Genomic DNA, 26,865 nt, shown 5'->3' with positions numbered 1-26,865 from the left:
ATGATAGATAGATGATAGAGATAGATAGATAGATAGATAGATGATAGAGATAGATGATAGATAGATAGATAGATAGATAGATAGATAGATAGATAGATAGATAGATAGATAGATAGATAGATGATAGAGATCAATTGATCGATCATAGATAGGTGAGATAGATAGATGATAGATAGATGATAGAGATAGATAGATAGATAGATAGATGATAGAGATAGATAGATAGATAGATAGATGATAGATAGATAGATAGATAGATAGATAGATAGATAGATAGATAGATAGATAGATAGATAGATGATAGAGATCAATTGATCGATCATAGATAGGTGAGATAGATAGATGATAGATAGATGATAGAGATAGATAGATAGATAGATAGATAGATAGATAGATAGATAGATAGATAGATGATTGATGATAGATGATACATAGATGATAGATATAGGTGATAAATAGATGATAGAGATAGATGAGATAGATAGATAGATAGATAGATAGATAGATAGATAGATAGATAGATAGATAGATAGATAGATAGATAGATAGATGATAGAGATCAATTGATCGATCATAGATTGGTGAGATAGATAGATGATAGATGAAAGAGAGGGGGAGGGGGAGGGAGGGAGAGAGAACAGGTAAAACTGTTTCCAAAATTTTATGAAGGGAAGGAGACAAGAGTGAGATTGTTGGAAGTGAATGTAAGGAAAGAATGTGAACTTTATATTTGTGGCATGAAGATTAGTGTGATTTAAAATGCAATAAATTAGATGTAAAGGGAACAGTAGCTTTAAAAAAAATGAGAGTCGTGGTAATCAGCAGGGAAAAAAACACCCTCTGGCCTCTTGGAGTTCCTTCCAGATACGGTGTAGTAGTGTTACTCAAAGCTAGAAGCTTCCTTTGAAGCCTATTTTTAAATCTATCCATGAACATCTTTGGACAGAAGGGAATTTCACTCATCCCAATCTCATAGCTCCTTCCCATTCAAACCAAGACTTCCTCAGGATCAGGAACTTATAAACTTTTTATTATTTACACTTAGACTTGTCTGCTTCTTCAGTGAACTTGCCTGGAGTCCTTGGTCATTTCTCCTCCCACCATTTGGAGAAGGTTCAACCTCCCTTTAGTGCTTTCAGCTACTGGACTACAGGTAGTCCTCAACTTACGGCCAGAATTGAAGTCAACATTTCTGGGGTTAAGTGAGACAGTTGTTAAATGAGGTTTGTCCCATTTTATGACGTTTCTTGCTGGAGTGGTTAAGGGAACCACAAGTTATGAAGTTAGTCCCGAAGGTGCTTTTTGCAAGAGGCAGCTGGACTTTCTTCATTTTTTCTTTGAAGAGGTTTCGCTTCTCCTCCAAGAAGCTTCTTCAATTCTCAGTTCAGGATTCTTCCTTTTGAACTGAAGAAGCTTCTTGGAGGAGAAGCAAAACCTCTTCAAAGAAAACCCCAAGAAAGTCCAGTTGCCTCTTGAAAAAAAAGCACTTTTGGGACAACTATGACTTGGATGAAGGAGAATCTCAGTAGATATTTCTTAAGTTGTTAAGTGACTTCATCTTCCCCATTGACTTTACTGGTCAGAAGGTCACCAAAAGGAGATCACACGGCTTTATTCGGTGCCATTGTAATTTTGAAAGGTCACTAAATGATCTGTTGTAAATCAAGGACTACCTGTTAATCCCGTATCACTGGACCCATCCAAAACCCAACCTCCCTCCTTAACTATGGTCCATAAACTCATCCCTAGTTAGTCTCAAGCCAACTGTTCCGAAGGCAACACTCTGTGCTTCCCTCCAAGGCAAAACTTGAATCCTATTCATGAATAAAATACTTTATACTTTATTGGCCAAGTGTGATTGGATACACAAGGAATTGTGTGTCCAATGAAGCTGGTTCGAAGCCAGTGAGATATGATATCCACTTGAGGTGCAAATTCTTCACGGTCAAAAGCCAAAGACTTTGAATGCACTCTGGTTCCTTCTCAAGGTGAGATTGGGTAGAGAAGGACACACCATTCGATCACTAAGACTGCTATGGTTCGCTGGCAGCCGGTGCAGACGGCAGCGGAATTGGACAGTGGGGAAGAACGGGGACCAGTCCAGGAGTTTGGAGAGGACTCAGATGAGGGTCCTGCGTCCGATGCAGAGATGCGGCCAGGACCATCTGGGAGTGGGGTGCTGACTCTTGAGTCTCCAGAATCTGATATCAGCGAGGCAGAGGAACAAGGGGAGCCTGTTCCCAGTGCACGCATGCACAGAGCTGCTAGAAGGCAAGAGTAGCTGAGACAAAAGGGGTGACTCGGGAGTAAGGCTGGGAGATGATTGTCCCTCCCATAAGGTATAAAAGTCAAGCCAAGGTGACAAAATCTTTGCAGGAAGCAAAGTTGTCCATTCGGTTCAGATTAATCCTTGAAGCTCTTTGTACTTCAGTGGATTTTGTTGTTCTAGTTCATTGGACACTTCTGTTCTTGGCAGCACTTCCCAGGAAAGAAAGGTGAGTGCTTATCTTGAGGGACTGTTTGAGATTCATTACCGGCTGGGAATGAAAATAATTCCCAGCGTTGCAACAAAACAAGACTTGTTTTTAAAATACGGTCTCGGAAGCCTTGGTCAGAACAAAGACTGTAGCTTTGAAGTGCCAGATTTGCTCTTACACTTTCAGGTATGTGGCCCGGGAATTGGCTTGCTTTAAGGAGTTCGCGTAGGGGAACTGAGCCCCAGTAGAGGACAGTTTCTCGTTGAGCTTCTGGTTGACCAGCTCCATGTGCCGGCCGCTCTTCCTGGTTTGCCTCAGCAACCTTTTGACCTTCTTCACTCGGTCTTGTAGCTGCTTATTGCGTTTCTCCAAGGTGGCCACTTTCTGCTGGAGTTTCTTCACGTGGTCCTCCTCATCGAACAATGCCTTCTGGAGGGAGGAGCACATGAGCTGAAATGACAAAAAGATGGAAGGGCGTCAAGTCACCAAAATTCAAGGCGTTCTCTGTCACCAGAAGTTGAGTGGTGTTTCAATGAAGTCCGTCCCTCTGAACTCAAGGAGGAACATGGACGTCTGTGCTGGTAAGAAAATCACAGACGTAGAAAACAGAGAATAACAGGGTTGGAATGGACCTTGGGGGGAATCTTCTAGTTTGCCTCCAGAAGTTGTGGATGCGCCAACACTGGAAGTTTTTAAGAAGTTTTTAAGAACAATCATATGTCTTAAATGGTATAGGGTTTCCTAATTGAGCACGGGGTTGGACTAGAAGACCTCCAAGGTCCCTTCTAACTCTGTTATTCCGTTATTCTGTTCTCCTTCCTTCCTTCTTCCATCCCTCCATCCCTCCATCCATCTCTTTTTCCTCCCTCCCTTCCTTCCTCCATACATATTTTTTCCTTCCTTCTTTTCTTCCTTGCTTCATTCCTTCTTTCATCTTTTTTCCTTCCTTCCTCCATCCATCTTTTTCCTTCCTTCCTTCCTCCCTCCCTCCATCTCTTTTTCCTTCCTTCCTTCCTCCATCCATCCCTCCACCCATCCACCCCTCCATCCATCTCTTTTTCCTTCCTTCCTTCCTTCTTCCATCCATCCCTCCATCCATCTTTTTCCTTCCTTCCTCCATCCATCTCTTTTTCCTTCCTTCCTTCCTTCCTTCCTTCCTTCCTTCCTTCCTTCCCTTCCTTCCTTCCTTCCTTCCTTCCTTCCTTCTCCATCCCTGGAGGCTTTTAAGAAGAGACTGGACAGCCATTTGTCTGAAATGCTACAGGGTTTCCTGCCTGAGCAGGAGGTTGGACTAGATGATCTCCAAGATCCCTTCCAGCTCTGTTATTCTGTATTCTAACCAACAGAAGAGCACAGTAAATACCTTAACTTAGCTCACATGTACAAAATGTTATTCAACCATTGTGTAGGTGTGAAAAACTACTCATGGTACGACAGTCAAGGTTTATTTCTTGTTTATTTCCCTCGTCCTCCTCCTCCTCTTAACCCAGGGAGTTTTCTAATGTGAGCTGTGGAGGTTGTAACCTACCAGCCTCCCTTGCTGAGATAATGAAAGTTATTATGTCTTCTTTCTGTCTGTTCCCTGTTTTGTAATTATTATTTTTTTAACCAGCGGAAAGCGTTCAGAAGGAAAAGAATGCTGATTTATTTCGAAGGGGAGGAGTGAGGAAATGACTCACCCAAGATGCCATTCATAGGCGATGATTTATATATCAGTCTTTCTGAACTGCTGCGGGGGTTTTGCTAAATCCTCAATTCTCCGCAGGGCCACCACCTACCCTCACTCCAGAAGCGGCTTCCAAAAACAAGCATTTGGGGGTTTTATGGGTGGGTGCATGCATTTAAAAACAAAACAAAAACATTGCAAGATTCAAGTTAATTGAGATTCCAGAAGTATCTGCGAGAAGAGGAATGGAACTTCATCCAAAACTAATCCAGGTTTTGTTTTGTTTTTAAAAAAATCACTACTCTAAATTGATATGTGACATAAATCAAATGTAAAATAATTGTAATAATATTCATATTCTAGTGAATATTCACTAGTCTAGTAAAGAGAAGGACCAGGGGAGACATGAGAGCAGTCTTCCAATATTTGAGGGGCTGCCACAGGGAGGAAGGGGTCAAGCTATTTTCTAAAGCGCCTGTAGGCCAGACAAGGAATAATGGATGGAAACTGAACAAGGAGAGATTCAACCTGGAAATAAGGAGAAATTTTCTGACAGTGAAAGCAATCAACCAAAGGAACAGAAGTTGCTGTCAGAAGTTGTGGGAGCTTCATCACTTGAGACTTTCAAGAAGAGATTGGACTGCCATCTGTCAGAAATGGTGTGGGGTCTCCCACTTGGGCAGCGGGTTGGACTAGATGACTTATAAGATCCCTTCCAACTCTGATTATCTGTTATCTGTTATATAATTCATAAAATTCTGGAATGTGCAGAGATGGATAGACGCACGATGGAATTAAATGATAAAGAAGACTCAAAATATTACTCAATCTGGAACATTTGGTATCAATGGGTAGACAGTAAAACATGAAAAATGTAGGTCAAAAGAGGAAATAAAATTGGCATATTGGTATATAGGTAGGACCTACAAGAAGCTGTTGAAATTGAGAAACTGCCAGAAAATGGAGATTTATGTAAATATTCATATTTAATTTATAATATTTATGTAGCTATACTTACATTGTATACTTTAAAATGTATAACTTAACTCCTCTTATGGCTATGGAAAATAGAGCAACAGTACATAGACTATAATTATATAGATTTATCTCTGATTTTTATATATATATATATTGCTACAACTTTAAAAGCACAACTATAATGACGTGGAAAATATGAAGGCCATATATATATATATATATATATATATATATATATATATATATATATATATATATATATATATGTTTTCTTAAGTTTTGCGGTACTTACATGTATGGTGTTCGGCTTGGTTCGACACACACCTGATGATGGCAGATGAGATTCTGCTGAAACGTTGCTACAACTTTAAAGAACTACAATGACGTGGGAAAATACCCGAACAACAACCCATATATATATATATATACTTAGTGTTAATGTGATATTCTTTTTCTTTTTTGAATCATCGACCTATATACATGAATCACTTTTTAATTAATATTAATAAAGCACTGTGAATTAGTATTACTAATTCTATGAATAACTGCCAAGTATTAATTGTATGTATTGTATTTATTGTACTGCCAAGAAAATGATGTTGAAAGTTATTGACACATCTACTATTATAGAAAGTTTTGTAAACTTTTTCATATTTTGAATTTCAATAAAGAATTTTTTTTGAATTAAAAAAAAATATTTAGCAATATTCTATATACTCAAGAATATGTCAAAGTGAGTGAACACTACTACAAATATGCTGCAATGAATGGAAATATGTTTTTAATTGTTTTTTAATTGTAGAATTTGTTTAATAAAGTTTCTTAAAATATTGAAAAAACTGATATGGAAATTACTTTTCTTTTGCTTACGTAAAAATATCCCCTGATTTGTGTAGATTTGGGCTGATTTCCATCCACTTGGAACCCAAGTTATTTGAAGGACCATATTTTCCATGTTAGATCCATTCAACCCACCCAGAGCAGGGAGGGGGGGGAGGTTAAAGGCCCCCCTCTCCTAAGGAGTTCCAAAGGTGCTTTTTCCAGAAGCAACTGGACTTTCTTGGGTGCCGATCTTATCTCCATTGGGTTGATGTTCCCCAGGATGGGAGCCACCAGAAAGAAGGCCCTTCTTCTTGGCCCCACTAGATGGACCTCCTTAAGAGAGGGGACCCATAACATCTGCTACCTCTCTAATCTGGTGAATTGAGGGGATGTAACTGAGAAAAGATGGTGCTTCAAATGACAAGGAGGGAGCCATCTCAGAGAAGACCCTTCTTCTCGATCCTACTAGATGGAGCTCCTTAAGATTCTCAGTCATCCAGGTCACAGTTGTCCCAAAGATGCTGCTGCTTCTTTTTAGAATAGAATAGAATAGAAAATAGAATAAGGAAAGAGTAGAGTAGAGTAGAGTAGAGTAGAGTAGAATAGAAAATAGAATAAGGAAAGAGTAGAGTAGAGTAGAGTAGAGTAGAGTAGAGTAGAATAGAAAATAGAATAAGGAAAGAGTAGAGTAGAGTAGAGTAGAGTAGAGTAGAGTAGAGTAGAGTAGAGTAGAATAGAAAATAGAATAAGGAAAGAGTAGAGTAGAGTAGAGTAGAGTAGAGTAGAGTAGAATAGAAAATAGAATAAGGAAAGAGTAGAGTAGAGTAGAGTAGAGTAGAATAGAGTAGAATAGAATAGAATAGAATAGAATAGAATAGAATAGAATAAGGAAAGAATAGAATAAGGAAAGAATAGAATAAGGAAAGAATAGAATAGTAAAAAGTAAAAAGGGATAAAGTCATTGAACAAAAATTTTACTTAGTACAGAAATCTGGGGCTCAATCGTAGTCATAAGTCGAGAACTATCTGTACGTCCGGATATGCATGAAAATTTCGGTGTTCCTTGCTGTCTTTATTTTATCTATCTATCCAAAAGCAAAATGCCCCTCACGCATCATCACAAAATCTCCAGAACCGTAAAGCCTACAAACTTGAAATTTGGCCCGTATATTCCTCTTGGCTTCTAGGGGCTCACTAAGAAAGGTTTTTTCAAAATGACCATCAGAGCATTTAGAGTATTTCCTATGTTATTATTGTTATTATTGTTGTTATTGTTGTTATTGTTATTATTGTTATTATTATTATCGTTATTATCGTTATTATCGTTATTATCGTTATTATCGTTATTACCATCATCATGCTCTGATGCTAAGGAGTTCTACTCCCCCTCCCCACCTGGAAAGAAATCTCTTCCAAATGCAAAACACAAGCAGAGGAGAGGAGTTTCCGTTTCAGTTTCACAGCATCAAGCAGCTTTAGGACAGAACAGTTGAGCTAAGCCACGCCCAGGCTCCTTGCTGTCTCCTTCTTATGCTCACACAGCAAATACTGTTTCAGTTTCCAAACAGCCCTCAACTCTCTCAGACACTGACAGGACGCTAGCCAGATGAATACCGATGGATGCTGGTAAGCAAAGGCAGAATTTCCCCCCCTTATTTTCCTCCCCCCAAAACTAAGCCCAACCACTTAGTTTTGTAGGCAAATCATGGGTATCGAGCTAGTATGAAGAAGAAATGCTCCATAGTTTTTCCCACAAGTTCCTACTCTGGGATCCAATTAAGAGCAATTTTATTCCCATTTCTCTTGGGCATTGGTTTACTATGGCGTGGCTCATTTCCTGGAGAGTTTCCCCACATTTTTGGCTGCTACCCAAAATATATCATGTTTTGATGATTTAAAAAAAAATGAGAACAAATTGCAGGTTTGAAACCAAAATAGTTACTTTTGTTCCAAGATGCACTGATTCAGCAGAAAGACAAAATTACAGTAAACCTTTTTTGGGGGGGAAATGTACAAAAAAATACTCAGATCAGCAGATCTGTGGATTTTTTTTTTTTTAAATCCCTAGAAAATGGACTCATTCATTGAAAAAAAAAGGGTATTTCTTTCACTGGGGTTATTTCTGGTAACCTTGAAGAGACTTAATTTCAGGATGAAAGCCATTTACAATAAAGCTGAAAAACTTGTTCTGGAAAACATTCATGAAAATGAAAAACATTTTAAAGGCAATCAGATCATTGCGTATCTGTTTGGATGCTTTATAAATTGATTATTGATTGATTAGTTTTGCACACCTATTATTTCTGATCAGAACTGATTGCAACATCCAGGATGCCAATATAGTACGGACAGAAGAAATAATCAACCATCTATCATAATGTATAAAATACCGGAATATTTTATATAGCCTTGCTTACATGTTCACTTTTTAAAACAGAAATATCTGGGGGAAAGAGAACTTTCCTAAGAGCTCACCAACCTTCCAGTGATGTCACTTGCAATCTTCTGATTGATCAAGGAAAGAAATTATGGCCCCTGATTCGGTCTTCTTATTCTATATAAATTCCAGCGGTTTTTTGGAAGAGAGCAGGATTTACTTCCAGCTAAAAACACATCCCATTAAATTAGAAGAATCATGCAAAGGACTGGAAAAAAAAACCCAGAATAATAGAATAACAGAGTTGGAAGGGACCTTAGAGGACTTCTAGTCCAACCCCTTACTCAAGGTGGAAATCCTACACCATTTCAGACAAATGGTTGTCCAGTCTCTTCTTAAAAGCCTTCAGTGATGGAGCACCCACATCTCCTAGTGGCAAGCTGTTCCACTGGTTAATTGTTCTAACTCTCAGGAAATTCCTCCTTAATTCCAGGTTGCTTCTCTCCTTGATTACTGTACATCCATTGCTTCTTGTCCTGCCTTCTGGTGCTTTGGAGAATACCTTGACTCCAACTCTTTTTTTGGGACAGCCCCTCAAATATTGGAAGACCACTACCAAGCCAGAACTGGATTGTATCTTTCTAACAATGTCTGCAGAAAATCTGCAACTAATGGTGTTTTTCCTTCTCCAGGAACTGACCACATTTATATACCTGCCAATTATCGGAACACACACTGTGAAGGACGCCAAACTCAGAGAGGAACAACAGACTAGAGATATTTCCATGCTTTGTTTCCAGCACTGGCCCATACGCATGTCCGTCCTCTTATCCAGTTCTCACAGCTGCAGCCCATGAAGAGGATCAAGGCCCTCTCCTCCTGAGTAGACCACATCTCTCCCTTATCCTCTCCTCCTTGCGTGCCCTAGGATGGAGAGGGGATGGGCCTGGGTCCTCCTCTGACTGCCCAGCCGCTCTCTGCCACAACCTCCGGAGCCACACCTCCACTCCCTGTCGGCTGTTCCTCCTCTCCCGCAGAGTCAGTCTCCACCAGGGGCATGACACTCTTGACTAAATGTAACCATTTGCATTTTTAATTATAATTGCTTCAATTTTATAACTGTTTTGCAGATGGTTTGTTAAACATGCTTGGAGAATACTTGAGCAGGTTTTTGGTTACTGGTGTTGGTTGCTGTGATTACCCTGATCTTTTAACTTAAAAAGGGAGCTCAAAAAAGGGGGAGGAATTCCTTTGTCTAGGATAAAAATCCATTGTTACTGAAAGCACTCAGTTCACTGGGCGAGTTTTGCTTATTCCTTGCTTTAAAAAAAATATATCCAGATTTTAGTTAAACTGCCAAAACGAAGAAAAACATAAAATCAGCTTAAAGTTGGTAGAACTTTTTTTCACAAAGCATCTTTCACACACTCTCTCAACTATAACCTTGATCTAAACTGCCTTGGTTAAAAGCACCCCCGCCATCTCCCAGGGCTGGCTTGCTATGTGCTTTCGAGCATACATGTCTTACAACATGCCAAGTTGCCATGGGAACGCGCTATCACTCGAATGGGGGTTGCTTTCAAACATTTGTGCATGGGTGGATTTTTTTTTTGCAATTGTCAGGTCTGGAAACTGGAAGCTTTAAGGAGAGAGGTTTAACAGAAGTGCCCACCAAGAGCTCTTCAGAAGGGAAATCCATTGTGGGGTCTTCAAGTGGTCTGGCGAAGGAAACCACTTACAGAAGAGGAGCTCTGTGCAATTTGGGATTTCCTAATCTGGGTGTCGGCAACCCACAGCTCCGGAGCCACATGTGGCTCTTTTGTCCCTCTGCTGCAGCTCCGGAGGGAGAAAGTGAGAGAGTTAGAGAAAGAGAGAGAAAAAGAGAGAGAGAGAGAGAGAGAGAGACTCTCCTCTCTCTCTCTTTCTTTCTCTCTCTCTCTCTCCTCTTTCTTTCTCGTTCCCTCCCTCCCTTCTCTCTCTTTCTCTCCTCTGTCTCTGTCTCTCTCTCCATATTACACACACTCTCTCTCTCTCCTCTCTCTTTGGCTCTTTTTCTCTCTCCTCTTTCTCTCTCCTCTTTATCTCACTTCTCTCTCCTCCCTTTTCTCTCTTTCTCTCCGTGGAACTCTGTGGGAATTCTTTTCCATCGGGCAAACATATTCCAGGGGGCTTATCATGTGACTGCAGGGATAATCTTTATGGTAGTTAATGGGTTTAACTTCTATTTTGTTCAGAACAGAGTTGGAAGGGACCTTGGAGGTCTTCTAGTCCAACCCCTATACCATTTCAGAGAGATGGCTGTCCAGTCTCTTCTAAAAGAGTTCCAGTCATGAAGCACCCACAATTTCTGCTCCACTGGTTAATTGTCCTTACTATTAGGAAGTTTCTCCTTATTCCAAGTTGCTTCTCTCCTTGATTAGTTTCCACCTCTTGTTTCTTGTCTTGCTTTCTGGTGCTTTGGAAAATAGGTTAACCCCCTCTACTTCTGAGTAAACACACAAGTCTCAACTGCAGAATCTTCCATGTCACGTCCATCCAATTAAATGATAGATGGCATGCAAACAGTTGCTTACAAATAACATCTGGAGTTTGCAATTAAACATCCCAGGAAGATATTTTTAATCTCCCATGGAACACAAGCATTTTAGATAACATGGGGGGGCGGGGTGGAGAATGTTAGGAACAGCAAAGTAGTGAGGTTTTGCTCACAGAGGTTTTTTGGTAGCTCATGTCATTATTATTTTTTTTGCCTTTATTCCATGAATAACATTGCACCAGGATTTTGGTCTTGATGAGAGAAGCTGGATTATCCAAACTAGTTTACTTTGGCGACAGCTGAAGACTTCCAAACATTTCTGGGTAAGGAATGTATTGTTTTTCCAACTTTATCTATGGTACCCTTTGCTGAGTTTCTCTAGAAGACAGTAAAAGGAACAGCTGTTGAGTTCTTCATGAAATTGGTTCAGGGCTTAGAATATTTTTTTTAACTTTTCGAAATAGCCTTTATTGAAAATTTAAAACATTAAAATACAAAATACAATACAGATATTTAAAAAGAAGAAAATGTTGTGTATATTACAATCCATTTTTGACAGTGCTTATGTTTCAATTGTTATTCCAGGTGCATATAAATATATAGATTGAAAAAAGACCTGAAACCCTAATCTACAAAAAAACAGATGGCACACTAGGACACACCGTATACCAGAAGAAAACACACACCAACCGCTACCTCAATGCCCAATCCCACCACCACCCAGCACAGATAAACTCCGTGGCTAAAACACTAATTGCTAGAACCAAACGCCTGGCAGACAAGACACACATAAAGACTAAACTATGCACCCTGACTAAAGTACTGACAGCCAACGGCTTCCACAAAAGCAAAATCACCAGCTTGATCCACAAAAACACACTGAAACATAATGGAGACCTAGAAGATGAACAGACCTATGGAACAGCTGTCCTGCCCTACATAAGAGGTACTACAGACAAAATCAGTAAGATACTACACAGACATCACATCAAGACTGCCTTCAAAACAGACAGAAAAATAGTAGCCATCCTTAGAAACCCCAAAGATAAAATTGACCTGGAAAACCAAGGCATATACGAAGTCCCCTGTGCATCATGCCCGGCCACATACATTGGGCAGACCAATAGAAGAATATGTACCCGCTTGGATGAACACAAAAATGCAGTCAAAAAGCTGGGACACACTTCCTCACTAGTCCAACACATGAAAGCCACAGGTCATAGCATCGACTTCAATGGCACCAAAACCCTAGCCACTATAGAAAACCCCAGCCACAGAATTATCAGAGAAGCCATAGAGATTGAAAAAAGACCTGAAAGCATGAACAGAAGAGATGACTCCACCAGACTGTCAATTATCTGGAAGCCTGCACTCTCAAACAAAAAAATCTCCACACCAGAAGCCAGGCAAACACCTGGGCACAAATAGACTCCCCTTAATATCTCCAGCTCAAACACACCCCAACCAGGTACCCAGATGAAACCTAGCTTCCTAATAAATGATAGCCGTCCGTTTACTCGGAGCCAAGCTGCACTAAAAGCCTCCAATACAGCAAACACAATGTTGCCAGCCAATCAAGACAAAAAAAGCTACAAAACAGACAGAAGATATTAGAAACACCAATCAAGCTGAACACAGCAAACTCCAAGACCAATAAACAGAGACCAAGACTCCCAACCAATCAGGATGAAGAAAAAACCATTCTGGCACAGCATAGGCTACCCCAAATTTAAATCTGAAACCACTATAAAAGTCTGACTCACAGATGAACACTATACAGAAGTCTGATGATGGCAGATGAGATTCTGCCGAAACGTTGCTACAACTTTAAAAGCACAACTACAATGACGTGGGAAAATACCCGAACAAAGCTGAATACCATACATGTAAGTACCCGCGAAAACTTAAGAATATATCTATATCTATATCTATATCTATATCTATATCTATATCTATATCTATATCTATATCTATCTATCTATCTATCTATCTATCTATCTATCTATCTATCTATATCTGTTCTTAAGTTTTCGCGGGTACTTACATATATGGTATTCAGCTTTGTTCGGATGTGCCCTAGTGTGTCATCTGTTTTTTTGTAGATTAGTACATCTAGGAATGGTAGTTGTTTGTTTGTTTCCGTTTCCATGGTGAACTTGATTTTGGGGTATGTGCTGTTTAGGTGTGTTCGGAAATTGTTTAGGTTTTCTTTTCCATGGGGCCAAATCACGAATGTGTCATCGATGTATCTTAACCATAGTTTGGGTTTGTGGGTGGCATTAGCCAGGGCTCTGGATTCAAATTCTTCCATGAACAGGTTTGCAATGACGGGTGACAGTGGTGATCCCATAGGGGCTCCTTCAATTTGCTTGTATCTTTGTCCTTTGTATATGAAATATGTGTTGGTTAAGCAGTGTTCTGCTAGTTCCATGAGGTGTTTAGCTGGTTGGTATTTATTTTTGATGATTTCAAGTGTTTCCATTAGCCTCTTGTGTTTTAACGGCTTGGGTAATGGGTTGTGTGATGGGCTTGTGAGTTCTTTTGTTGAAGTATCCTGGGTCCTGCGTTATAATCTCCTGGGTCATTTGTGTTTTGATCTCTTTCCCATTAGCCTCCTGTGTAGTAACGGCTTGGTAATGGGTTGTGTGATGACCTTGTGAGACTTATTGCTGTGGTATCCTTGGTCTTGTGCTGTGATATCCTGGGTCATTTGCTGTGTTGCAACTTCTTGAGTTTTTGTGGTATAATTTCCTGAGTTTTCTGATGTGATATCCTGAGCAGGTGGCTGTGATGTAGCATTCTGGGTTTTAGTCTGGCTTCGAGTTTGGAGTCTGGTTCTGTGTTCTTGGCGTGTGTCAGCTTGTTTGGTTTTGGGGTCGGGGGGTGCGACAGCTGGCAAAGCAGCCATGGTCTGTTTTCTGGATGGTGGTTGTCCTTCGTTTATAGGATGGGCTTGGGCCTGGGTCTGATGAGCGGGATAGGCGGTGGTGTCCCATGTTGTTTTGGGTCTGGTGTTGGTTTTCATGGCTGGGACTCGTTTGTTGGTGAGGGCTAGCTTCCAGATGTCTGGTAGGCGGGAGGTATCGTCCCGTCTATTCATGTTATGGGGGTGTTTCTCTATCTCGATGGCTTCCCTGATTATTCTCTTGCTGGAGTGTTCAGTGTTGGATATTAATTTGGTTCCCCTGAAATTAATTTCATGTCCTGTGGCTTTAAGGTGCTGGAAGAGGGAGGAAGTATTTTCTTCTCTTCTGACTGCAATTTTGTGTTCTGCAATGCGTGCATTTTTTCTCCTGTTGGTTTGTCCAATGTATGTGGCTGGGCAATTGTTGCATGGTATTTCATAAACTCCTTGGTTTTCTAGCTGGATCTTGTCTTTGGGGTTTCTTAGGATGTTGGCTATTTTTTGGTCAGTGCCGAAGGCTGTCCTGATATTGTGTTTGTGGAGAATTTTGCTGATATTGTCTGTGGTGCCTTTGATGTAGGGGAGGAGTGCGATACCGTTATCTTATTCTGTGTCTTGGTTTTTTAGGGGTATCTCTTTTTGGATTAGATTGGTGATAGTGTTTCTTTGGAATCCGTTGGAAATTAATACGTTAGTGAGGGTGTGTAGTTCTGTTCTCAGGTGGTCTTTGTCAGCTAGGCGTTTGGTTCTGGAGATGAGGGTCTTGGCTACGGAGTTGATCTGTGCAGGGTGGTGATGGGATTATGCATTTAGGTAGCGGTTGTGCATTTAGCTACCGGAAAAACACACACACCAACACAGACGAACACAATACAGAAGTCTGATGAAATTCTGCCAAAACGTTGCTAGAACTTTAAAAGCACAACTATAATGACGTGGGAAAATACCCCAACAAAGCTGAATACCATATATATACATATATATATATATCCTTTCCAACATTGTGTGAGCACTAATCTCACTGCTGTTATTACATGCAGGATTAGATAATTTATCTCTTTCGTATAATTCCCTTCCTAATAAGTCAATAGAGTCACTTAAGAATTGTGTTACTAATTCAAGAAGTGCAATGATTTGCTGAACCAATGGGGTGAGAAACACTGCACAATGGGGCAAAACTCACTTAATAAATTTATCACTTAACAACATAAATGTTCGGACTCAATTGTGGATGCAAGTGAAGGACCACCTATAAACCTGGGGAAAGCTGTACTTCCTAAATATTGGAACTAATTAACTATTTTTCCTAAGCTAATAAAATGCCATGTTTTCCCCAAAATAAGACCCTGTCTTATATTTTCTTTTGCCACCAAAAAAGGCACCAGGTCTTATTTTCGGGGGACGTCATCCACTGACTAACCTCACTTGCATGCATCGCCCCCAGCCTCCTTTTCGCTGTCTGAGGCCTTCAGGAACTTCTTCTTCTGTGGCCAGCAAGGCTTTCCTGAAGGCCTCTGCAGCCGATAAGAGAGCTCCGGATCGATCCAGATGTTTGTTATGAGCTACTACAGAGGCCTTCAGGAAAGCCTTGCCAGCCGCAGAAGAAATGGGCCGGCAAGGCAGGTGTCAGGGTGTGCGAGGCCTGGCTACAACTGTCCAAAAGTAAGTAGTAGGGCAGCTCCTCATACACACCCCATCCCCAGCCAAGCTTAATTCTTACCCATCTACTCTGGAGTGGGTGGAATCTGAATTAGGGCTTATTTTGGGTGTAGGGCTTATATTGGGTGCACATCAGTGGTGGGATTCAAATTTTTTTACTACCGGTTCTGTAGGCGTGGCTTGGTGGGCATGGCAGGGGAAGGATACTGTAAAATCTCCAATCAGAGGTGATATTTTCCGGTTCTCCGAACTACTCAAAATTTCCGCTACCGGTTCTCCACAGCTGGTCACAACCTTCTGAATACCACCTGTGGTGCACATGTAAAAAAATCCAGCTAGGACTTACTTTCAGGTTAGGTCGTATTTTCGGGGAAACAGGGTAAAATCTACCTATACGAAAACCTGGAGCCCAAACACCCTTTTTACCTGATTAACCATCTGAGTACAAGGCTCTCCATTTTTCTTCCTGGCTTTACAAGTTCCCAAGTCTATGGCTTCCCCCAAAATCAGGACTTACTTTCAGTGTAGGTCATATTTTTGGGGAAACAGGGTATTAATAATTATAACTAAACAATATCAGATTCTGTACTGCGTAACTCTTAACAAAAGCCACATGGTTTTAAATGAATACCATATTTAAAACTCCAAGTCTCCTTTTATTCCAAGATAGAAGGTTTGTTTTTTTAAAAAAAAGAAAAACTAAACAAACAGGAGCACCCTTGCAAATTATTAGGTGCACTCATTTTCTTTTTCTTCAGAAGTGTACAGCCTGCTATTTTGCTTTGTACACAGACTTCTCCCAAAACAAAATCCACTTTGGCCAGAAATTCTAGGAACTGTTTTTCCCGACTAATCCTCCCTAAATCTTTCGACAACTAAAACAACACCGTTGTCTTATAAAGGAAAGAAGAATCAAATGACTTAAGAACAGACCAAAGTTTGCCAACAGAGAAGAAAACAGGCAAAGGAACAGAATTAATGGAAGAAAAACAGACCATTGGCTGACTCAACTGCATTATTTTTATCAAATATGTATATTGCCAGTTTGATTCATCTCATGGCAGTTTAATGAAGTTCCTGGCTGACTGTATGGAAAACACAACACGGGAATTTGTAATTGAACGAAATGCCCTGTTAATGAAACTGACTGGCTGTCATCCCACCGACATAAACCCTGAGCTTTCTAAATAACCATTTTAGGCCTTAACAGATCTTAACAAATAATCAGAGTTGGAAGGGACCTTGTAGGTTATGTAGTCCAACCCGTTGCCCAAGTAGGAAACCCTACACCATTTCTGACAGATAGGAGTCCAATCTCCTATTCAAAGTCTCAAGTGATGAAGCTCCCACCACTTCTGAGGGCAACATCTGTTCCATTGGTTGATTGTTCTCACGGTCAGAAAGTTTCTCCTTCTTTCCAGGTCGAATCTCTCCTTGTTCAATTTCCATCCATTATTCCTTGTCTGGCCTTCCGGTGCTTTAGAAAATAGCTTGACCCCTTCCTCCTCTCTGGGGCAGCCCCTCAAATATTGGAAGATGCTATGTCTCCTCTGGTCCTTCTCTTCCCTAGACTAGCCAGGCCCAGTTCCTGCAACCTTTCATCGTATGTTTTAGCCTCCACTCCCCTAATCATCCTGGTTGCTCTTCTCTGTACTTTTTCTAGAGTCTCAACAATCTTTTTTATCATGTGGTGACCAAAACTGGATGCAGTACTCTAGGTGTGGTCTTACAGAGCTTTACAGAGTGGTTTTAGTACCTCCCTTGATCTCGATTGTATCCCTCTGTTAATGCAATTTAGGATTGCATTGGCTTTTTTGGCTGCTGCTGCCCACTGCTGGCTCCTATTTAGCAAGGTCCTACTTGCTGACTGTCTGAACGGGTGATGCCTGAATGCAGCATTTCTTAAACTTGGCAACTTGAAGATGTGGGGATTTCAACTCCCAGAATGTTCTATCTAGTTGTCCCAAAGATTCTTCTTTTTTTCAAGAGGCAACTGGACTTCCTTGTTTTTTCTTGGAAGACATTTCGCTTCTCATCCAAGGAGCTTCTTCAGCTCTCACAGGGCGGTGGGGAATGGTTTATATTCCTTGCAGACAGCTAGTTATTCTCGGATGAGAAGCAAAACGTCTTCCAAAAAACAAAAACAAGAAAGTCCAGTTACCTCCTGAAAAAGCATCTTTGGGACAACCATGACCGGGATCACTGAGAATCTCTACAGATTTACTATCTAGTCATGTTATCGTTCCCATTTATTCCCAGGCTAAAGCAACTTTAAAAACATAGTATAAATTAGTTTAATGTATTTAATAAGTGTGGCTATCCACATGTATGAAACATATGAAGAACAGTTATGTTCTTCATATGGTATGCCTAGTCTAGAGAAAAGAAGGCCTGGGGGAGACATGATAGCAGTATTGTAATGTTTGAGGGGCTGCCCCAAAGAAGAAGAGGGGTCAAGCTATTCTCCAAAGCACCTGAAGGCAGGAGAAGAAACAATAGATGGAAAGTCATCAAGGAGAGAAGCAACCTGGAATTAAGGAGAAACTTCCTAACAGTGAGGACAATCATTCAGTAGAACAGCTAGCCTTCAGATGTTGTTGGTTCTCCATCACTGGAGAATTTCAAGAAGAGACTGGACAGCCACTTGTCTCAAATGGTATAGGACCTCCTGTCTGAGCAAGGGGTTGGACAAGAAGACCTCCCAGGTCCCTTCCAGCTCTATTCTTCTGTTATCCTTCCTTCCTTCCTTCCTTCCTTCCTTCCTTCCTTCCTTCCTTCCTTCCTTCCTTCCTCCGTCCCTCCCTCCCTCCATTCCTTCCTTCTCCACCACCGGAGGTGTTTAAGAAGAGATTGGACAGCCATTTGTCTGAAATGTTATAGGGCAGGGGTCTTCCAACCTGACAGCTTTGAGACTGGTGGACTTCCAACTCCCAGAATTCCTCCTCCTTCAGTCATGTTAGCTCAGGAATTCTAGGAGTTAAAGTCCATAAGTCTTAAACTTGCCAAGTTTGAAGACCCTTGGTGGAGAGAGAGAGAGAGAGGGAGGGAGTGATGAGATAGATAGATGGATGGATGGTTAGATATATAGATTAGATAGATCAATAGCTAGATGGATGGATGGATGGATGGATGGATGGATGGATGGATGGATGGATGGATGATAGATTAGCTCATGGGTCTTCAAACTTGACAGCTTTGAGACTGGTGGACTTCCAAGTCCCAGAATTCCTCCTCCTCCAGTCATGTTAGCTCAGGAATTCTGGGTGTTGAAGTCCACAAGTCTTAAGCTTGCCAAGTTTGAAGATCCTTAGTATAGGGTCTCCTGCTTGAGCAAGGGATTGGATTAGAAGACCTCCGAGATCCCTTCCAACTCTATTCAGATTCTGATTCTCACCAAGTCACTTGAGTGGCAAGCAAATTAAAAAAAAAAACCCAATCAAGAGACTCTCCAAATTAAAATACAAGGATAAATCACCCATCAGAACCTCCAAATCCACCATGAATGAATGAACTAGAATTCCTTAACAAACAACCAGCAGGAAGCCTTGCTTGCAAAGGGCCTGTGTGGCATCTCTGTGATTGGGGAAAAGATGTGACAAATGTTTGCATGTTTAAGGAAAAAGGAGCTTGAAGATTTGCAAATAAGTGGCAGAAAATTCTATTGAAATATAGATCCTTAGAGCCTCGTTGCTTTACACACAGGTGCAAAAGGCCGGAGGGAGGACCAGGACAGCTGTTTCTTAGTCTGTAATACATTTTACTTCTCAGTTTCCATTGGCAGCACTTTGATTTTGGACAACTGCTCTTCAAAAGCTTCTGGAATAGTTAATGGCCTTGACTTGAAGCGAGCCCAAGAAAGGGGTCAGGGATCAGGGAATGAAATCCTTGCCATGGGATTCTCCCTTGGGAGAAGTTTCAACCATGTCAGAGCAGCCAAGAATAGTAAACTTTAGATCGACGACACTGTGATTCTTCTACAAAGACAGGGTACACATTTCAGTTCCCAACACAAAGAGGTACATATTACAGTTCCCAACACAAAGAAGTCAAGGGAAGATTGTGTATCCCATTAAGACTATCCCAGTTCAGCTGGTTACAGGAAACAACAAGTCTTCGAATAGAGTTAAAACCTGAATTCTTTTTATTAGGAATAATTAGAGGAGAATTTAGTAAAAAGGCTGAATATATTATACTGCATATAGTGACAGTGGCTAGAATTGCCTTTGCACAAAGTTGGAAATTGGATCGAACCCCTTCCAAGGAAATGATAATAGTGTTGGACTGTGCAGAATGAACAAGCTTGCTTGAGAGATGACAGACAGAGAAGAATCAGAATATTATGCGGTATGGGATAAATGGTATATAGATGGTTAGATAATAGAAATAAGGATTAAAAGTATATACGCGTGTAAACGTATGTGTAACGTCGATGTCACAGTATTGTAAAGAATGTAAAAGAGAATTGTATTCTTGGGGGGAAAATGCAATAAAAATAAATAAATTAAATAAATTAAATAAATTAAATAAAAATAAATAAATAAATAAATAAATAAATAAATAAATAAATGAATGAATAAATAAATGAATAAATAAATAATGATAGACTATCCCAGTTCAAAAAGTGAGAAATTTGGAGTGCATTCAGACGAAAGATATCGAGCCATCTCAGAAATAGCTAAAGGAAGTTTGGCTATCAAAGTTCTAAGTGCGAGACAGGTGCAATTTATCCATTTTTGAGAAGGATTTTTTCCTCTCCTAATTTAAAAAAAAACAACAAGATATTTATAGCAAGGATTCCACACTGTTTTCTTTTGGCGGGGGTGTTAGAAGAAGAGACTTTTATTTTTATGCAGAGTTTGATACATTGCTATGACATGATTAAATGAATAGGTGATGTAGTGGGGTGATGTGTGTGTTAATTTAGCATCTCAAGAAAGGGGATTCGGTGTTATAATTGATGTTTGCTTTAATGGTATGATTTAATAATGAATTAATCTGTTGGATAGTACTGTTGTTTTTTGGTTTAAATGCTTAAAAATAGCTAGAGGAGCTGGCAATGATATGCTTAGCTTATCAAAAAGACAAGTTATAAATAGTTATAAATTAGGATAGAACAGAATAACAGAGTTGGAAGCAGGGGTGGAATTCTACCAGAATTGGTGGAACCAGTTGTTAACATTCTAAGCAGTTCGGAGAACCGGTTGTTAGAAGGAATTACTGGCCTAATCCTGTAAGAAAGGCAGGAAGGAAACATTCTGGTGTTGCTTACAGAAACTGCCTCTCCGTTAACCCTTATTACATTCTTGGCAGGACTAGACTTCCTGTCTCAGGAACTTCTCTGGAGTTTTTTTCCCCTCCTTTGCTAATACTTTACTTGTGTGGAGTGATCATTCAAAGTTACAAAGGCACTGAAAAAAGTGACTTATGACCATTTTTCACACTTACGACTGTTGCAGCATCTCCACAGGCATGAGAGGCTAGGCGAGGAGATGTGTGCCTCGATGTGAGTGATGTTGAATTGGCCTCACCCAGCCAATAACATGACCACCAAGCCATGTCCACCCCCTAAGCATTGTCCCCTAAGCATTAGCGGAATCATGCCGTTATTAAGTTAGTTACACGGCTGTTAAGTAAATCTGGCTTTCCCCATCAACTTTGCTCATCGGATGGTCGCAAAGGGGGACCCCAGGAAAATGCCGCCATCATAAGTATGAGTCAATTGGCAAGCCTCTGAATTTTGATCATATGATCATTAGGATGTGGCAATGGTCATAGGTGTGAAAAATGGTCATAAGTCACTTATTTCAGCATTGTTGTAAGTTTGAACTGTTCAAACTATTGTAAGTTGAGGACTAGCTGTATTTACTTGAGGTAGTAAATACAAAAAGAGAACAAAGATTACAGGAGTCCCTGCAAATAATCTCTCTGTGGAAACGTGTGGATTAAAATTGGTTAGCAATCGACATGCTCAAAGTCATAACGGTGCCTGTCAGAGGATATTCATGAGCTGGAACAGAGCATGGTAACAAGGTCAGCCAATGAATAGGCTTAGCAACTAAGTCAGCCAATGAGGACTGTTTGGAAACTGAAACTAGAAGTAGCCTAGGTGTGGCTCTATGTTAAGCTCTGAAGCTCTGTTTTCTGAGTCTATTGAAAGAGACACTAACTGGCTTGCTCATCTGCTGAAGTTGAGTTGCTGTTCTGCTCTGAACCTGTAACATGTCTGCGTCCGTTTGAGTTTGCTCCATGTTGGAGAAAATCTACAACTGGTAGTGTAAAATTTACTTTATATGTTTATAAAGAAGTTAAATGAAGCCTCAGTCATCTGTGCTTACTTTTCTGGTATTGAATTTATGCTGCAAAACTCTGAACAGTGCTGCCACGTAGCAGGAAGGAAACCATAAAACATACAAAGATCCCAGTGCAAGATCTTTTCTTCAATCAGATACACTGAAGACTTACTATGATTTTTTCCCCCCTCAAATATACAGCTAAAAAACCCCAAAGGTGCTTTTGGAAAAGGCAACTGGACTCTGTTTTTGATTGAAGACGTTTTGCTTCTCATCCAAGAATCCTCTTCAGTTCTACCATCCTCCACTATTCACCCCGAACTGAAGAAGCTTCTAGGATGAGAAGTGAAACTTATTCAAGGAAAAACAAAGTCCAGTTGCCTTTGGGGGGGGGGGAAGCATTTTTAGGACAACCATGACCTGGAGGATGGAGAATCTCATACCACTGAAAAGAAACTTGCATCAAACAATCTTCTGTTTGATAACTGGTTCCTGGGAAGAACAATAAACCCAGTGTGATGACCCAGAGCGTGGCACAAAAATAACAAAGGCACAGAAGTAGATAAATTCCCTTTAATACCTCCAACTTGGCCCCCAATGTCCAGTTATCCTCAGCTGGAGATCAAACTCTTCCAAAAAACAGTCTACGAAGGGAAGAAATGCATCTGAACCCAAAGTACAGATAAATTAGAAATAAAAAAACCAACACAAGCCATGCAGAAGTAATTAACATGACAGGCCAGGATAATAAATTGCAGACTTTCAAAGGATAATGCAGCACCCACATTTGGGAGGACGCCAAAACCCAGATAAGCCTCCACGAAGAAAATGCACATTTTGCTTCCAGCAAGGAGCTGTGTGCAAACGCCCTTCTTATATCCTGTTCTCCCAGCTGCAATTAATGAAAGGGATCAGGACCCTTTTCTCACCCGTAACTCATGTTGCTCCCCTCTCTGTTCCTCCCTGCATGCCCGATGATGAAGAGGGGTTGGCCCTGGGTCTTCCTCTGAATGCCCAGCCAGACTGTGCCTTCCCCCATTTCTTCCACAGCCACTGCAGCCACACTCCCACTCCCTGTCAGCTGTTCCATCTCCCCCTCAGAATCAGACTCCAACAAGGGCATGACCCCCAGAGAGAGGCTTACCCTGTTGTCCTCTTGGGTCTCCCAGTCGCTGGAGAACATGAGGGCATGGAGCCCTTGACTGCAGTTGGAAAATTGGAAAAGGTTCGAGAAGATCTGCCGGTTTTCCTGCGTGTCCGGAAATATCGCATCCTGGAAATTGACCCCGTGGGGAAGGAGGTTGTAATTCTCATCCATTCTGTGAAAGGAGAGGCAGGATTGAGGTTTAAAAGGTGTTTGCAGGTTAGACTGGAAAAATAATAATAATATTTGGACACATCCTGTATTCCTAGTGGCAAAATATTTCTATACTATGGTTGAAAAAAAAGAAGAAGGGAAATCTACAGGATTGCAGCTTGTACGAGTTCAACTTAAGGATAACTCCAAGGTCACTGGAGGTTTTGTTTGAAGAAGAGATTGGGTATTCTCCTGTCCAGAATGGTACTGCTGGAGCAGAGGGCTGGACTAGAAGACCTCCAAGGTCCCTTCCAACTCTGTTATTCTATTCTGAAGTTAAAATCCTCCCACCCAGAATAGGGCAGATAGCTGAGCTGGTTGAATTACGATCCTTCTCACCTCAGATTGCTGGCAGGTATGTGCATTATCTGTGCATTTACCTATTTTTAAATTTTCCTTTCAGTTACATAAATATCTTTCTGTACACGTCAGGAACATTTTGCTGTCTGCCTGGTGTGTCCTTTTAACTTTATAACATCTAAAGGTCCGTTTGGATGAATGGAAGGATAAATCTGATGGATTTATTTATCCTAAGGGAAGGAGAAAGGGAAGGAGAAATCCTTCCCTTCCCCAGGCTATCCAGTCAGAGCTGAAGAAGCTTCTTGGGATTAGAAGCGAAATGTCTTCAAAGAAAAAAAAGAAGAAAGTCCAGTTGCCTCCTGGGGGGAAAAAAAGCTCCTTTGGGACATCCAAAGACCCGTTTGCTTTGGGGAACACTCAAAAACAAGGAACTGGTGAGGTTACTTAGTTTGGGACATGAAATGTCTGCAAGAAAACCACCAAGCTCATGTCAACCCCAAGATACAAATATTTTCCTTTATTGATATACAGAATAACAGAGTTGGAAGGGACCTTAGAGGTCTTCTAGTCCAGCCCCCTGGTCAAGCAGGAGACCCTACACCATTTCAGACGTGTCTGTCCAATCTCTTCTTAAAAACCTCCAGTGATGGAGAAGGAAGAAAGGAGGGAGGGAGGGAGGGAGGGAGGGAGGGAGGGAGGGAGGGAGGGAGGAAGGAAGGAAGGAAGGAAGGAAGGAAGGAAGGAAGGAAGGAAGGAAGGAAGGAAGGAAAAAGATGGATGGAGGGATGAAGGAAGGAAAGAAAAAGATGGATGGAGAAAAGAAAGAAGGAAGATAAAAGATGGCTGGAAGGAGGGATGGAGGGATGGATGGAGGATGGAAGGAAGAAAGGAAAAAGATGGATGGATGGATGGATGGATGGATGGATGGATGGAGGAAGGAAGGAAGGAAGGAAGGAAGGAAGGAAGGAAGGAAGGAAGGAAAAAAGATGGATGGAGGAAAGAAGGAAGGAAGGAAGGAAGGAAGGAAGGAAGGAAGGAAAAAAAGATGGATGGAGGAAGGAAGGATAACAGCATAATAGAACAAAAAAGTTGGAAGGGACCTTGGAGGTCTTCTAGTCCATCCCCCTGCTCAAGCAGGAGAGCCTATACTATGTCAGACAAATGGCTGTCCAGTCTCTTCTTAAAAACCTGCAGGGATGGAGTACCGTTTCATTTCTATCTTTTAACTCTTGAGTCAGCCTGTCCATCTCCGCGCAGCCCAGAATCTTTCTTACCTCTGTCCCCTCAGATGGTATATTTTCCTGTTTCCAGCACTGTGCATACACAATCCTGGCTGCTGTTATTATATGTAAAATAATATATACCTCTGTCTTAGTGTGATCTCCCCTTAATATTCCTAATAGAAACAATTCCGGTCTGAATTCAATTTTGCTTTCGTTCTTTCCTCTATCCACTTATGAATTCTACTCCAGTAATTTTCAGCTTCCGAGCATGTCCACCTCATATGGAAGAAGGTGTTGTTGTTGGGTTGTCTTTCTAAAGAGGAGCAAAGGGGACTTACTCACCTGAGGAAGAAGAAGTAAGAATAATCCTGCATGACCGTGTGGGAATGGCAGGAGAAGTAGCCCAATCCAGTGAGGTTGAAGCGAGACCCCGCTGGCACCTCCAACATGCTCCCCCAAGCTTGGTCGCACAGCATCTCAATCTCGGCGGAGTAAAAGAGCCCTCCGTCCACGGCGCCGTCGTAGTGCCAGGGCAAATAGTTGTACATGCTGTAGTACATGTCCTGGTGCAGAGCTAAGACTTTGGCGTAGACAATGGTGGCTGCCAGCTCTGCCCGGCAGCCTTCGCTGAGTGGCCTCCAGTCGGTGGGCAGCTGGCAAGCCGGGCTGGGTCTCAGCTGTTCCCCAAGAAGGAGGAGGAAACTCAGCAATAAGTTTGCTTGCTCCATGATGGATGCAGGCTGAGCTCTTGGATGCGCCAGGCTTCCCAAAACTCTGTTTTTTTTAAAGCACACACAGACCGAAAGGGAGGCTGAGTTTAGGAAACAGGGACATGCAGGACTCGATTGGCAAGGAGCAGAGGGGGGGGGAGAGGTGGTCCCTGGCTCCGGTTTGGCCAATGGGGACCCCTCTCTCCAAGGGAGGGGAGGGACAGTAACAAGAGACCAGAGAAGTTTCTTTAGCGGGTGTTCGGCAGTGGCTGCAAAACAAAACACACAAAAAACAGGGTGTGTGTGTGTGTGCTTTGCCGTGTTTCTGCCTGAAGTTGAGGACTTCTGGAGCAGAAGGAAGGGAAGAGGGAAGGACCGGGCTGCAAATAATAATAATAATAATAATAATAATAAATTTAAAAAAGCTGAAAAAATGAAATGGCTCCTGGCCTGGGGCTTCTCATCCTGCTTGAGTTTTGCAGCAGATGAAAACAGAAAGATGTAGTGGGAAACACGGAGGAAAGATGCAGGGGGATGAAGGGGGAAGCTTGGAGGGAAGAAATTGGAAAGAGAAGGGCTGGGAAGGCTCAAGGATAGGGATGGGAATAGGGATAGGATAGGCGGATAAAGAATAGGATAGAGAGTAGAGTAGAGAAGAAGAATAGAATAGAATGGAATGGAATGGAGTGGAGTGGAGTGGAGTGGAATGGAATAGAATTAATAGAATAGAATGGAATGGAATGGAATGGAATGGAGTGGAGTGGAGTGGAGTGGAATAGAATTAGAATAGAATAGAATAGAATAGAATAGAATAGAATAGAATAGAATAGAATAGAATAGAATGGAATGGAATGGAATGGAATGGAATGGAGTGGAGTGGAGTGGAGTGGAATGGAATGGAATGGAATGGAATGGAATGGAATGGAATAGAATAGAATAGAATAGAATAGAATAGAATAGAATAGAATAGAATAGAATATAGACTAGACTAGAATAGAATAGGATAGAGAATAGAATAGAATGGAATGGAGTGGAGTGGAGTGGAGTGGAGTGGAATGGAATGGAATGGAATGGAATGGAATAGAATAGAATAGAATAGAATAGAAAATGGAATAGAATAGAATAGAATAGAATAGAATAGAACATAGAGTAGAGCATAGAATAGGATAGAGAATAGAATAGAATAGAATAGAATAGAATGGAATGGAATGGAATGGAATGGAATGGAGTGGAGTGGAGTGGAGTGGAGTGGAGTGGAGTGGAATGGAATGGAATGGAATGGAATGGAATGGAATAGAATATAGACTAGACTAGAATAGAATAGGATAGAGAATAGAATAGAATAGAATAGAATAGAATAGAATGGAATGGAATGGAATGGAATGGAATGAAGTGGAGTGGAGTGGAGTGGAGTGGAGTGGAGTGGAGTGGAATAGAATTAGAATAGAATGGAATGGAATGGAGTGGAGTGGAATAGAATTAGAATAGAATAGAATAGAATAGAATAGAATAGAATAGAATAGAATGGAATGGAATGGAATGGAATGGAATGGAATGGAGTGGAA

At 41.1% G+C, this 26,865-nt stretch overlaps 1 protein-coding gene across 1 annotated transcript; it reads right to left on the bottom strand.

The window, feature by feature from the left end:
• Positions 1 to 486: 486 nt before the first annotated feature.
• CCDC3 (coiled-coil domain containing 3) lies at positions 487 to 25,429 on the bottom strand. Its single transcript, XM_026689668.2, has 3 exons — positions 24,933 to 25,429; positions 22,855 to 23,029; positions 487 to 2,927 (listed from the first exon to the last, which is right to left on the bottom strand). Exons 1-3 carry the CDS (start codon positions 25,316 to 25,318, stop codon positions 2,652 to 2,654), a joined length of 837 nt encoding a protein of 278 aa, XP_026545453.2. The 5' UTR covers positions 25,319 to 25,429; the 3' UTR covers positions 487 to 2,651.
• Positions 25,430 to 26,865: the final 1,436 nt, after the last annotated feature.

Source organism: Notechis scutatus, chromosome 6, assembly GCF_049901735.1.
Source record: "Notechis scutatus isolate UNSWTSFEM ecotype Mainland chromosome 6, rNotScu1.2, whole genome shotgun sequence".
NCBI lineage: Eukaryota > Metazoa > Chordata > Lepidosauria > Squamata > Elapidae > Notechis > Notechis scutatus.
The sequence above is the reverse complement of the archived record's forward strand: the minus strand, read 5'-3'. Positions and strand labels throughout refer to the sequence as shown.